This window comes from Oncorhynchus nerka, linkage group LG21 (assembly GCF_034236695.1).
Source record: "Oncorhynchus nerka isolate Pitt River linkage group LG21, Oner_Uvic_2.0, whole genome shotgun sequence".
Classification (NCBI taxonomy): Eukaryota; Metazoa; Chordata; class Actinopteri; order Salmoniformes; family Salmonidae; genus Oncorhynchus; species Oncorhynchus nerka.
The window spans coordinates 20,069,316-20,081,498 of record NC_088416.1 but is presented as its reverse complement, the minus strand read 5'-3'; the positions used below and the strand labels follow the sequence as shown (position 1 = coordinate 20,081,498).

The 12,183-nt window shown below is 46.1% G+C and overlaps 1 protein-coding gene across 2 annotated transcripts in view; it reads right to left on the bottom strand.

Moving 5' to 3' along the window:
• LOC115104038 (retinoic acid receptor alpha-like) overlaps nucleotides 1–12,183 on the bottom strand; it is a 178,397-nt gene that overhangs the window by 21,306 nt on the left and 144,908 nt on the right. For both annotated transcript variants that reach the window (XM_029625188.2, XM_029625189.2), the window contains one exon: nucleotides 966–1,114. In XM_029625188.2, the coding sequence (XP_029481048.1) occupies nucleotides 966–1,114 (149 nt within the window). The remainder of the gene's footprint in view (nucleotides 1–965; nucleotides 1,115–12,183) is intronic.

The window sequence follows — 12,183 nt, the reverse complement described above, 5'->3', positions numbered from 1 at the left end:
GATACTTTAGATAGCAAGCTGGTGCTCAATCTGGTAGCGGGAGGCTTTTCCAGGCAATATAGTATAGATTAGGCAGTCAACACAGTTATGGCAGTGGTGTATATCTCTGGTATATGCTTGAATCTCTCCTCAGCACTTGACTGATATTTAAAGTAATTCACTGGCCTGAGAGTCCAGGTTCCCCAAGTCCTGGGGCACAAAGCGCATCTCGGTCGAGAGAGAGAGAGAGGGGGTGAGAGAGAGAGAGAGGGGAGAGAGAGAAGGAGAGAGAGAGGGAGAGAGAGAGGGTGAGAGAGAGAGAGGGTGAGAGAGAGAGAGGGTGAGAGAGAGAGAGGGGAGAGAGAGAGAGGGTGAGAGAGAGAGGGTGAGAGAGAGAGAGAGAGAGAGGGTGAGAGAGAGAGAGATAAAGAGAGAGAGAGAGGGTGAGAGAGAGAGAGGGTGAGAGAGAGAGAGAGAGAGAGAGAGAGAGAGAGAGAGAGAGAGAGAGAGAGAGAGAGAGAGGGTGAGAGAGGGAGAGAGAGAGAGAGAGAGAGAGAGAGAGAGAGAGAGGGTGAGAGAGAGAGAGAGAGAGAGGGTGAGAGAGAGAGAGAGAGAGAGGGTGAGAGAGAGAGAGAGAGGGTGAGAGAGAGAGAGGGTGAGAGAAAGAGAGAGAGAAAGAGAGAGAGAGAGAGGGTGAGAGAGAGAGAGGGTGAGAGAGAGAGAGGGTGAGAGAGAGAGAGAGAGAGAGAGAGAGAGAGAGGGGGTGAGAGAGAGAGAGGGTGAGAGAGAGAGAGAGAGAGAGAGAGTGAGAGAGTGAGAGTGAGAGAAAGAGAGAGAGAGAAAGAGAGACAGAGAGAGGGCGAGGGCGAGAGAGAGGTGAGGGAAGAGTGAGAACGAGCGAGCGGGGCAAATAGGGAGGTAGGTGAAGACAGAGAGATACAGCGTGAGATGGATGGAAAGAAAAAGAGCACGGCCAAGTGTCTCACCTTGCAGCCCTCGCAGGCGCTGACCCCGTAGTGGTATCCCGAGGACTTGTCCGCACAAACGAAGCAGGGTTTGTAGATTCGCGGGGGAGGAGGCGGCGAGGGAGGACTGGGGACTATCTCCTCCGAGCTGGTGCTCTGGGTCTCTATGGCTGCACAGAGAGAGAAAAAGAGAGAGACAGACAGAGAGTGAGAGAGACAGAGACAGAGAGAAAGACAGAGAGAGACAGAGAGAGAGACAGAGAGAGCGAGACAGAGAGACAAGAGAGGAGCGGGAGATTAGGTTAGCTTAATCTATAGGGCTGGATGATCTTAAAGACATGCAACTATGCTATTACTTAGCCTAATCACCGATTAAGACATGGTGGAAATGAGTGACAACGGCACATTGCAACAAGTGGACCGTATGAAAGATTCAGTGGAACCACAGTTGGTAATTGGTAGGTCACTTGTAACACAGCTCACTTAAATCATTGCCACACTTTCTGATGTAACTGCAGAGAGAGAGGGAGAGATAGAGACAGAGAGAGGGGAGAGAGGCAGAGAGGGAGGGAGAGAGGCAGAGAGGGAGAGAGAAAGAAAGAGAGAGAGAAGAGAGTGAAAGAAAGAGAGAGAGAGAAAGAGGAGGGAGACGGAGTTTAAGTGAGAGATTTAAATAGATCAAAAGAGAATTAGGATGAAAGAGAGTGAAAGACAATAAGAGCCACTTCCCTTTCATGTAATGGCTACCAAAAGGTGTTTCCATCAAATATTAACTCTGGGGTGGGAAGGCAATCAATACTTCCTCATTTCATTTTTTTCTCCATTTTTTATTTATTTTATTTTTTATAAATATTTCTATCATTTTTCTTTCCCTTTGAAAATGTGGAGTAGGTCGCGTAGATCATTAGGAAAAATCTAAATGAATCCCTTTTTTAGATGACATTTTAAGGCAGCAAAATGTGAAGACTTTAAGGCGTGTAGACTTTCACTAGCGACTGTATGCGTTATAAAAGGGGGAACATGCCTTCAGTGTGATGAGAAACAGTCATCTTTGTATTCACAGTCCATCGTGTAATCTCCTCCACTTCTTGGAAGAGGGGCTTACATCACGTGGAAGAATGTGAGAGGCAGACCCTGAACGCACACACAGACACGCAGGCTCACATACAGGTTACATTCATGTACACACAACACACCTTCAATCTTTCAGAGCTCTCCTAGTATGTGTGTGTTATGCTTAGGGGTCAGACTGAACACTGGAGTGTCAGTAAGTGCTCTACTTTTACCCCAGGACTCAAAGAACCTGCAAGGCAGCATGAGAGAACAAAAAGGGAAAGGAACACGCGTGCACACACACACACACACACAACCCAATAACACACATATTTCTGGCCCTAACCCACCATGTGAAAGTTGATGCATGAATCTGTCCTACATGTTCTAGTATGTGTGTGTGTTTGTGAGAGACTTCTCAGCGTACAATCGTACTTGTTTCCATCATTACCACACTAAACTCCCACACATTCTTCTACCTTCCACTCTCATCTCCTTCCCTCTCGCTACGTTAAACTCCCCCTGCATCTCTCCTTTTCTCTCCCCCTCTCCAGATCCTTTCCATTCTCTCTCTACATACCTAACACCCTGCCCCCCACATTTGCTATTCCCCCCTGTCCTTCTGTCCTCCAATCCCCTGCCCTTTCCCCTTTGACCTTTCCCCCAGTCATCTCCGGTCCCCGCCCTTACCGGCTTCCCCTCTATATCTCCTGACATAACACACATTCCAGTGTCTGCATCCCCCCCCCTCTTTTTTCTGCAAGCTCAGTCCATAAGTGCTGGATAGGTGCCAACAATAACACCGGTATAGGGGCTGGGGGGGATTCCAAAACCATAAAAAAATGGTGTGTGTGTGTGCGCGCGCGCGTGTGGGGGTGTGTGCGTGCGCACGTGTGTGTGTGTGGGAATGTGTGTGTGTGGGAATGCGTGTGTGTGTGGTGATAGAGTCAGTTGGGGAGTGGGCGTCCATACTTACGGTACATCATCCTAGGTCTACAAAGTATTATTTTCAAAACAGACAACGTTTTCGCTGTGTGTGAGAATGAAACGAGAGGAGAAAGTTGAGGAGGGGGGGGGGGGGGGGGGGAGACGCGGAGAGTCCGGAAGAACATGAGAGAGAGACAAAGAGAAAGAGAGCAAAACCGAGGATGACGAAAAACGATAGAGACCATCTAGGATCACTCGCTGGGTTCGGGAACAGACGAAGAACAGGACCACTAGAAAACATTGCACGCCAAAGCACCATTATATTCGCTTTGGTCCAATTGTGCGCCGCCCTATAGGACTTCCAATCACGGCCGGATGTGATGCAGCCTGGATTTGAACCAGGTACTGCAGTGACACCTCTTGCACTGAGATGCAGTGTCTTAGACCACTGAGCCACTCGGGAGCATAAAGACAGGGGAGAGAAGCAAAAAAAAATAGATGAGAAAACAATGCATTCACTGCCTGTTGTTGTCCTGCCAAGGCACTTCCTCTAGTGTCCTCGGTCGCCCTGAATAGCTCAAATACAAAACATAGAAAAACAAGAAAAGGAATAAAACTCGACAAATATACAATGGAAAAGGTCTGGCTCTCTGAGTCTCGGGATGCTGGAATTCAGACTAGCCCAAATGCTACCAGATCACCCCATCACTCTTTGTCATTTAGCACAGATCCTGAATCAGAGGTAACGACAGCGTCTCTACGATGCTAACTGGAGGATTCCGTTCAGTTTTGGACACCGAGAACAGTGGTTCAGGTGTGTGGGGGGGGGAGAGTGAATGCATTTTCCTTGCAGGTCAATTTGCCAATTGATTTCCCGGGAACAACTGAGGATTTACTGTGTGGGATCTAGTTAAAACTTTTTATAGGATGTCTAGATACTAGTCTACTAAACTTTTTATAGGATGTCTAGATAATAGTCTACTAAACTTTTTAATAGGATGTCTAGATACTAGTCTACTAAACTTTTTATAGGATGTCTAGATACTAGTCTACTAAACTTTTTATAGGATGTCTAGATACTAGTCTACTAAACCTTTTATAGGATGTCTAGATACTAGTCGATCACTATGATGAATGGTACCAGTTCTATATCCCATTTGAACCTGAGCCTCATCTACTTTTCCGGTCGATGCCCAGCTGCATCTTTCCAAGTATATCCACCGCCTAAACCAGCCGGTGTTTCCTGGGTTCAAAATAAACCAGGGTGTCACTGAAAATACACCAGCCCTAACCGAGACAGAAAGAAGACTAGAGAGAGGAGGATGTGAAGTCTTTATCTCCTCTCCAGGCGTGCGTGCGCACGTGCACACACACACACACACACACACACACACACACACACACACACAGCACAGGAAGCGAGTGACGGTTGAGGCTTCAGTGCCGTCTTTGTGCCAGCTAAGGGAGGTATTTTGGGCAGGTAGACACACAGGCAAAAAAGGGGCGACAGAGAACGCGGGCTCAGAAACTAGATGAAAGAGAGCTGTGGTGAGAGATACGATGTAGGTGACAAGAAAAGGGAGGGGGAGGGTGGGGGGACACACGCTGATGCTGTGCTGCTATACGGTATCAAACCAACACGTTTCAAGGTAAAGAACAACAACAACAAAAAACACAGGAAGTAAGACATTTCAAACAAGTAAGACATTTTCCTCCTCTTTCCCCTTGTTTATTTCACAACACACTCAGTCCATTTTCTCACCCTCTCCTGCCTTCGCTGTTCCTCTCACACTTCTTCGCTTTCTCTCCTTCCCTCTCCTGCCTTCGCACTCAGTCTTTTTGTGTGCTCGCCAGCCCCCTGTTCCCTGGTCTGACCTCTTTTTTCTGCCAAGCTGTCCTTGTGTGAATCCTGACTCGTGTAGGAGTGGCACATTAAGAGGGTGAAATCGGGACGTCCTCGTCCTCGCATGGACCTCGACCTGCACGCCTGGGGGCTGTGCGCCACCCAAACTGGTCCCAGACACCAATGGGTTGAATTAAACCATGTGCAACAACAAAACCCAGGATTTTACGAGATGAAAGACAAACCGATCAGCTCATCACTAATCAATCCTCCCAGGTAGGCGATGACCACCGGCTACAGTGAGCCAGTGTCGCTAACGACTAGCCTCCGCGAGCTTTCTGGTCATCTCAGCTAAAATGGAGACATTTGAGAAGAGGCCGACAAGATGCCTATGGCAGTTCCCCCTGATCAAGGACATGGCTGGACTCTAATGAATGGCTCCAAAGTGCATCTTGACCTGGATCTCAGAGAGATCTCCCCACTCAGTCAAACTGACGTCTACTTTAACAAATCGTATCAATTTGTATTTGTCGTAAGCGCCGAATACAACAGGTCTAAACATTACCGTGAAATTGCTTACTTACAAACCCCTAACCAACAATGCAGAATTATTATTTTTCAAAGTGCGCAAATATTTGCTAAGGGGGTAGCGGTACCCCGTCGAGGTAATTGAGATAATCTGGACATGTAGGTAGGGGTAAAGTGACTATGCATAGATAATAAGCAGCAACCCTGGTGATGTCAGCACAACACTGACCAAAAGAGCGATTGTTAAAAAGGTCCAGTACGGCGCATTCCGGGTGACCGGACCAAATTCACATAGAAATATTAGTTATAGATCTTTCATTCTCTTTGAAAGCATGTCTGACAAGCAGCAGATCTGTTGTTTGTGCTCCATTTCTATGCTTCCCGTTGCTAAGTTTAGCTTTTGCATATTTTTTGTTTCCGTTTTGTACACCGGCTTCAAAACAGCTAAAAATATGATATCTTTGGTTGTTGAAAATACATTTCACAGCGGTTTAGATTGCGCAGTGACCCTCCACACTATACACTGCTTGTTTTGCTACATAAACCCAAATTAGGCGCACAAGAATTTGATCAACCATGTAATGGCGGAGCGATTTCTACATATTGTTCATTTAAGGGTTAAATATAGGTTAAAACGTGTTTTTGCCGCTTCCTTAGCTGCTCATTGTAAGAGCCGATCACACGGAGTGCTGATCACCTGACCAGACTGTGACGGTGCGGGGGTTATATGGTAGAGAGGGGGAGGGGTCAGAGGGAGAGGGACGGCGAGTGGCAGAGGGCTCTCATATTTCCCTTAACCCCCCTGGGCCCTGTTGACCGGTCTGTCTGCCTGGCGTGACCTTGTGCTTGCACCATTTGACCCCTAGCTGACAGATGGGCCTGTTTGGCTGGCTGAGAGGGCCATTAGTGTTAGTGTCGGATCTGAGGGTCGCGTCAGAGAGACAGAGTACAGACAAAAAAACAATCATGTATAAGGTTGAAGTCGGACGTTTATATACACCTTAGCCAAGTACATTTGAACCCCGCTTTTCACAATTCCTGACATTTAATCCTAGTAAAAATCCCCTGTTTTAGGTCAGTTAGGATCACCACTTTATTTTAAGAATGTGAAATGTCAGAATAATGGTAGAGAGAATTATTTATTTCAGCTTTTACTTCTTTCATCACATTCCCAGTGGGTCAGAAGTTTACATACACTCAATTACTATTTGGTAGCCATTCCTCTTGACAGAGCTGGTGTAACTGAGTCAGGTTTGTAGGCCTCCTTGCTCTAACAGTTCTGCCCACAAATTTTCTATGGGATTGAGGTCAGGGCTTTGTGATGGCTACTCCAATATCTTGACTTTGTTAAGCCATTTTGCCACAACTTTGGAAGTATGCTTGGGTCATTGTCCATTCTGAAGACCCATTTGTGACAAAGCTTTAACTTCCTGACTAATGTCTTGAGATGTTGCTTCAATATATCCACATCATTTTCCTACCTCATGATGCCATCTATTTTGTCAAGTGCACCAGTCGCCCCTGCAGCAAAGCACCCCCACAACATGATGCTGCCACCCTCGTGCTTCATGGTTGGGATGGTGTTTTTCGGCTTGCAAGCCTCCCTCTTTTTCCTCCAAACATAACTATGGTCATTATGGCCAAACAGTTCAAATTTGTTTCATCAGACCAGAGGACATTTCTCCAAAAAGTATGATCTTTGTCCCCATGTGCAGTTGCAAACTGTAGTCTGGATTTTTGATGGCGGTTTTGGAGCAGTGGCTTCTTCCTTGCTGAGCGGCCTTTCAGATTATGTCGATATAGGTAGGACTTGTTTTACTGTGGATATAGATACTTTTGTACCTGTTTCATCCAGCATCTTCACAAGGGCCTTTGATGCTGTTCTGGAATAGATTTGCACTTTTTGCACCAAAGTAAGTTCATCTCTAGGAGACAGAACTCATCTCCTTCCTGAGCAGTATGACGGCTGCGTGGTCCCATGGTGTTTATACTTGCGTACTATTGTTTGTACAGATGAACGTGGTACCTTCAGGCGTTTGGAAATTGCTCCCAAGGATGAACCAGACTTGTCGAGGTCTACAATTCTTTTCTGGGGTCTGGCTGATTTCTTTTGATTTTCCCATGATGTCAAGCAAAGAGTCACTGAGTTTGAAGGTAGGCCTTGAAATCCATCCACAGGTAAACCTACAATTGACTCAAATGATGTCAATTAGCCCATCAGAAGCTTTTAAAGCCATGATATAATTTTCTGGAATTTTCCAAGCAGTTTAAAGGCACAGTCAACTTAGTGTATGTAAACTTCTGGCCCACTGGAATTGTGATACAGTGGATTATAAGTGAAATAATCTGTCTGTAAACAATTGTTGGAAAAATGACTTGTGTCATGCACAACGTAGAGGTCCTAGCCGACTTGCCAAACCTATAGTTTGTTGACAAGAAATTTGTGGAGTGGTTGAAAAACGAGTTTTAATGACTCCAACCTAAGTGTATGTAAACTTCCGACTTCAACTGTTTTTTTAACCACGTACACACAATACACACACACGTTGAAGTTGAAGAAAATGGCAAACAAACTGATACATTGTGGAGTTAACCCACAGTACCATATACTACTGATATCCACACACCCATCTGGGCCATTAGATCACCCGGAGGCAGTCTATGGGCCATTAGATCATCCGGAGGGAGAATATGGGCATTAGATCACCCGGAGGGAGAATATGGGCCATTAGATCACCCGGAGGGAGCTATGAATTAGTGAACGTACGTCTCCCAGTGCTACACTCCCGCCATTTACCCTCTCGCCAGAGAACAGCCTGGATGGGATAGAGGCCGCTGTTCCCTCTGAAATATTTAAACGCCCCAATAATTGTAGTGCTACAAGGTAAATGGATGAGGCCAGCAGAGGAGTTGGTGAGGGGGCGGGGGTGTCTGTGTTGTAGAGTAGAAAAGTAGAAGGGGAAAGTGGAAAAAAGCAGAGGAAGAAGAGGGATTGTCTGTGAGTTTGTCTGCGAGTGTGTGTGTGTGTACAAGTGAACGTGTCAATCAGAGGGGTGTGTGTGTATGTGTGTGTGTGTGAGAGTGAGATAAAGAGAGAAAAAAATAGGGCAGAGCATGAAAGAGAAGCGGCTGCATACCTCGCAGCAGCAGCAGCGTTGGCGGTAGTCCCTGGGGGAGAAAGAGGATCCTGGTACAGTTGTTAAGCCTCTCTCTCTTCTCTCCTTTCAAAAGACTCACTGTGACTGTACTATACACTCTTCTTCTCTCGCAGACAACATTCGGCTCTTCTCTCAGTCTTGTCATGCAAGCGGGGAACCCGGGACAGACACGGGACAGATATCAAGACTAACTCACGGAGTGAGGAAACTAAAAACAAGGATGATGCAAAACATTTTTTTTTTTTTAAACATAACGCCTCGTGTTGCACAGTATATCGGAACTTTGTTACTTTCTCAATACGGTATCATGTTAGCGCCCTACTCATGCTGCACAGAAGTTAACACACTTGAATAATGCGATATATAATGCATGCGGGAATGTTGAAACTGTTCATTACTGTTCGCAAAACAATGTCCCATACAGGCTAGAACACTTTACAATGCAAGAAGATACCGGTCGATTCCAGCTTTGTAGGCAAAATTTTCTTCTAGCGTGTAGCTGAAGCTATCAATTGATTTCAAAGCTGATTGCCACCAAAACTTTTTTTAATTCACTTAAAATTGGTCTCTTTCTCACGCTTCTCCCAAAGATGATCTATAGAGATCGTCAGTTTGTAGTTCTAAAAAAACGGAAATGAGTTACCTCTGGTTCATTCAGCCCTTCCTATGGAGACAATTAATGGGGAAAGAATAGGGTTTCGGGATAAAGGCCGGATATAAGGTCTGGGGATAACACCGGCTTAGAAAATCTTATATGTTTTGTTCTATGAGATAATATCAGTCAGTTAACATGAACTTTATGAATTATTATTATTATTATTGTGTGTTTTTTTATTACATAAATGCTTAAAAATTTCACAAAAAGCGACGCTAGATGAAGAAAATGAGCTCATAGAACAAAACATTATCTCCTAAGCCCGTGTTTACCACAGACCTTCATTCATTTCACCACCGGCCATTCATTTCACCATAGGCTTTGTCCAATGAACCATGGTGGAGTTGGTACCTACAAAAAGACACCATTACTATTTATCTCTATTGCCTCCGCCAACTGACTCCGGGCTGCCCCCCTCTTGCCTCGTGAATGACGTCATTGCTGCTTAAAAAATAAATAATAATAATTAAACCTTTATTTAACTAGGCAAGTCAGTTCAGAACAAATTCTTATTTACAACGATGGCCTAGAAACAGTGGATTAACTGCCTTCTTCAGAACAACATATTTTTTACCTCGTCCGCTCGGGGGATACGATCTAGCAACCTTTCGGTTAACTAGTCCAACGCTCCAACCACTAGGCTACCTGCCACTCCTAAAGAGACAGCGAGCACTTTTGTAAAATAAGCTTCTATGTAAATGTTGTTGATCAGTACAATAAAATTGGTCCCAAATGGAAGGGTAAGAGATTGCTTATCATCTGTGGCCCCATGAAATCAGCCAAAAGTAAGCTCAACAACAAAGGTCATGCACACATATTAATTTACCTCTATCGTCAATAGGCCTATTGATTTACCCAGTTTATCAATAAAGATTGATAATTCAAATACATTATTACCATGATGTTGTCATGGAGTTAGATTGGTAAAAACAAACTGAGTGTCTGACTGTATAGATGATTCATTAATGCATAAATGACGGTCTCTGAAAAACGTCAAACGTGGTGATATTTAACTCAAAAGATTCCCAACGATTGAACAGAGCAGAAGCTGAGTGTATCTGTCTGGATCAAGTGCCATTCTGTGACTTTGTCTAATATGCCTTGTTGTTCTTGCAGTGGTATCGTTGTGGAATTGACTATCGTGACGGTATTGCGAATCGTGATACTGAACCTGGTACCGAAGTCAACATCCTGGTACCGTGACAACACTATATACTGTGCATCTCAGCTAACTGGGCGGTGTCAGATGAAGGCTAGTCTTGGACAGCGATGGCTGTCAGAATCTAAACGGTCTCGTCACGGTTGAAACGTTCATCAGAGTTCCTCATTGCTGTCCTCGTCACGTTAGACCTGGGTAGAGGCGCCCGTGTACATTGACGTAGGTGTGCTTGCTTAAGTGTATAAGAACGCGTGTGACCGTATGTGAGAGAGCGGAGGGGAAAAAGAGAGAACTAGCTAAAAGGGAATGAGAAAGGGGGTCAATGAGGTGACAGCACAGAGTGCAGCTCATATGGGCAGGCAGAGAGAGCGAGGCAGCGTGAGAGAGAGGCAGAGGGAGAGAAAGAGAGGCAGAGCGCAAGGCAGAGGGAGAGCGAAAGAGAGATAGAGAGAAAAAAAGGCAGGCAGGCAGGCAGCCAGGATTTAGGTCATTCAATGAGGCAGCCAGGCCAACTCCAGATCTAGACTGTCAGTTCTGTGTGAGTCACAGGCCTGGATCCAACCCAACAAACCCCCAATTTACAGATACACACAAACACACAGGGTGACTCATCGCTCCAAGCTCCAGCCTCTGGCCCCCAGCCTCTGATTGGTGGGCCGGAGGACTGTTTACATGGCAGAAAAAGTACATGAGATAACCCTGAATGGTCCCCAGGGCTCGTACTATTGGCAGAGAACACTTTCTGTTGGAGGGAAAACGGGGAGAGAGACATCCTTTTGTTTTGCAGAGCATTACACTGTATGTAAACAGACCAAAAGGGTTACAGTATGCAACCAAGGTCATGGCTCAAAGTGTGAATATGCCAGAGGGGTTGATTGCAATGACTGGTGAAAAAAACAGTAGGCATGTTTTAATGCGCAATTGCCTTCTCCTGCACTGTCCTGCATCTGCAGTTATTTCTGCCCGTTGTGCATCTCTTCCCTTCTTCCTCACCTTGACCCCCCCACCAGAGTGAGCAATCAGTGCCTCCCCCTTTCGTGCTAGCAGTAGGGGAGAGGAGTGGCAGTGAAACCATTGGGACTAGGGCTAAAGCCTGGCAGCGGAACAACAGGGACCGGGGCTAAAGCCTGGCAGCGAAACAACAGGGACCGGGGCTAAAGCTTGGCAGCGAAACAACAGGGACCGGGGCTAAAGCTTGGCAGTGAAACAATAGGGACCGGGGCTAAAGCCTGGCAGCGAAACAACAGGGACCGGGGCTAAAGCCTGGCAGCGAAACAACAGGGACCGGGGCTAAAGCTTGGCAGCAAAACAAGAGGGACCGGGGCTAAAGCTTGGCAGCGAAACAATAGGGACCGGGGCTAACGCCTGGCAGCGAAACCATTGGGACAAGGGTTAAGCCTGGCAGCGAAGCCATTGGGACAAGGGTTAAGCCTGGCACCAGTCCATAGTCCACTGGGGGGAACCGGGTGGTTAACAACCATGTCATCTCTGGGCTTTGCGCCCCAGCAGACAATGGCATGGTAATCCCACCATCTGAGCCCAGCATATCGACCAGAGGGAGTACCAGGGGTCAGTACTCTGGTCCATTAGGCCAGGCTGGGTTAGGGCCAGTCTGGGCTGATTCGGGCTGTTGGCTCGGGAGGTTAGGACCTCGTTCTTGGATATTTGTGCGTTGTTTTTTTGTTGCGTAACATTTGAGCTGTTATCTGTGGTGCTGTGTTGAGTGGTAGGATATTGGACAGAGGTAATCAGGATTAATCACCTTGCATGACAGAGTGGAACTCTGTTTCTGCGAATTAGAGTAACCTGGGTATTGGTCCAATCCCAAAGTATAGAGGTTTTGGGGCAATTAGCCTACTTGGTTTTTGTGAATAAATTCAATTTCCTAGTAAGGATTGGTGGGTTATATTTAACTG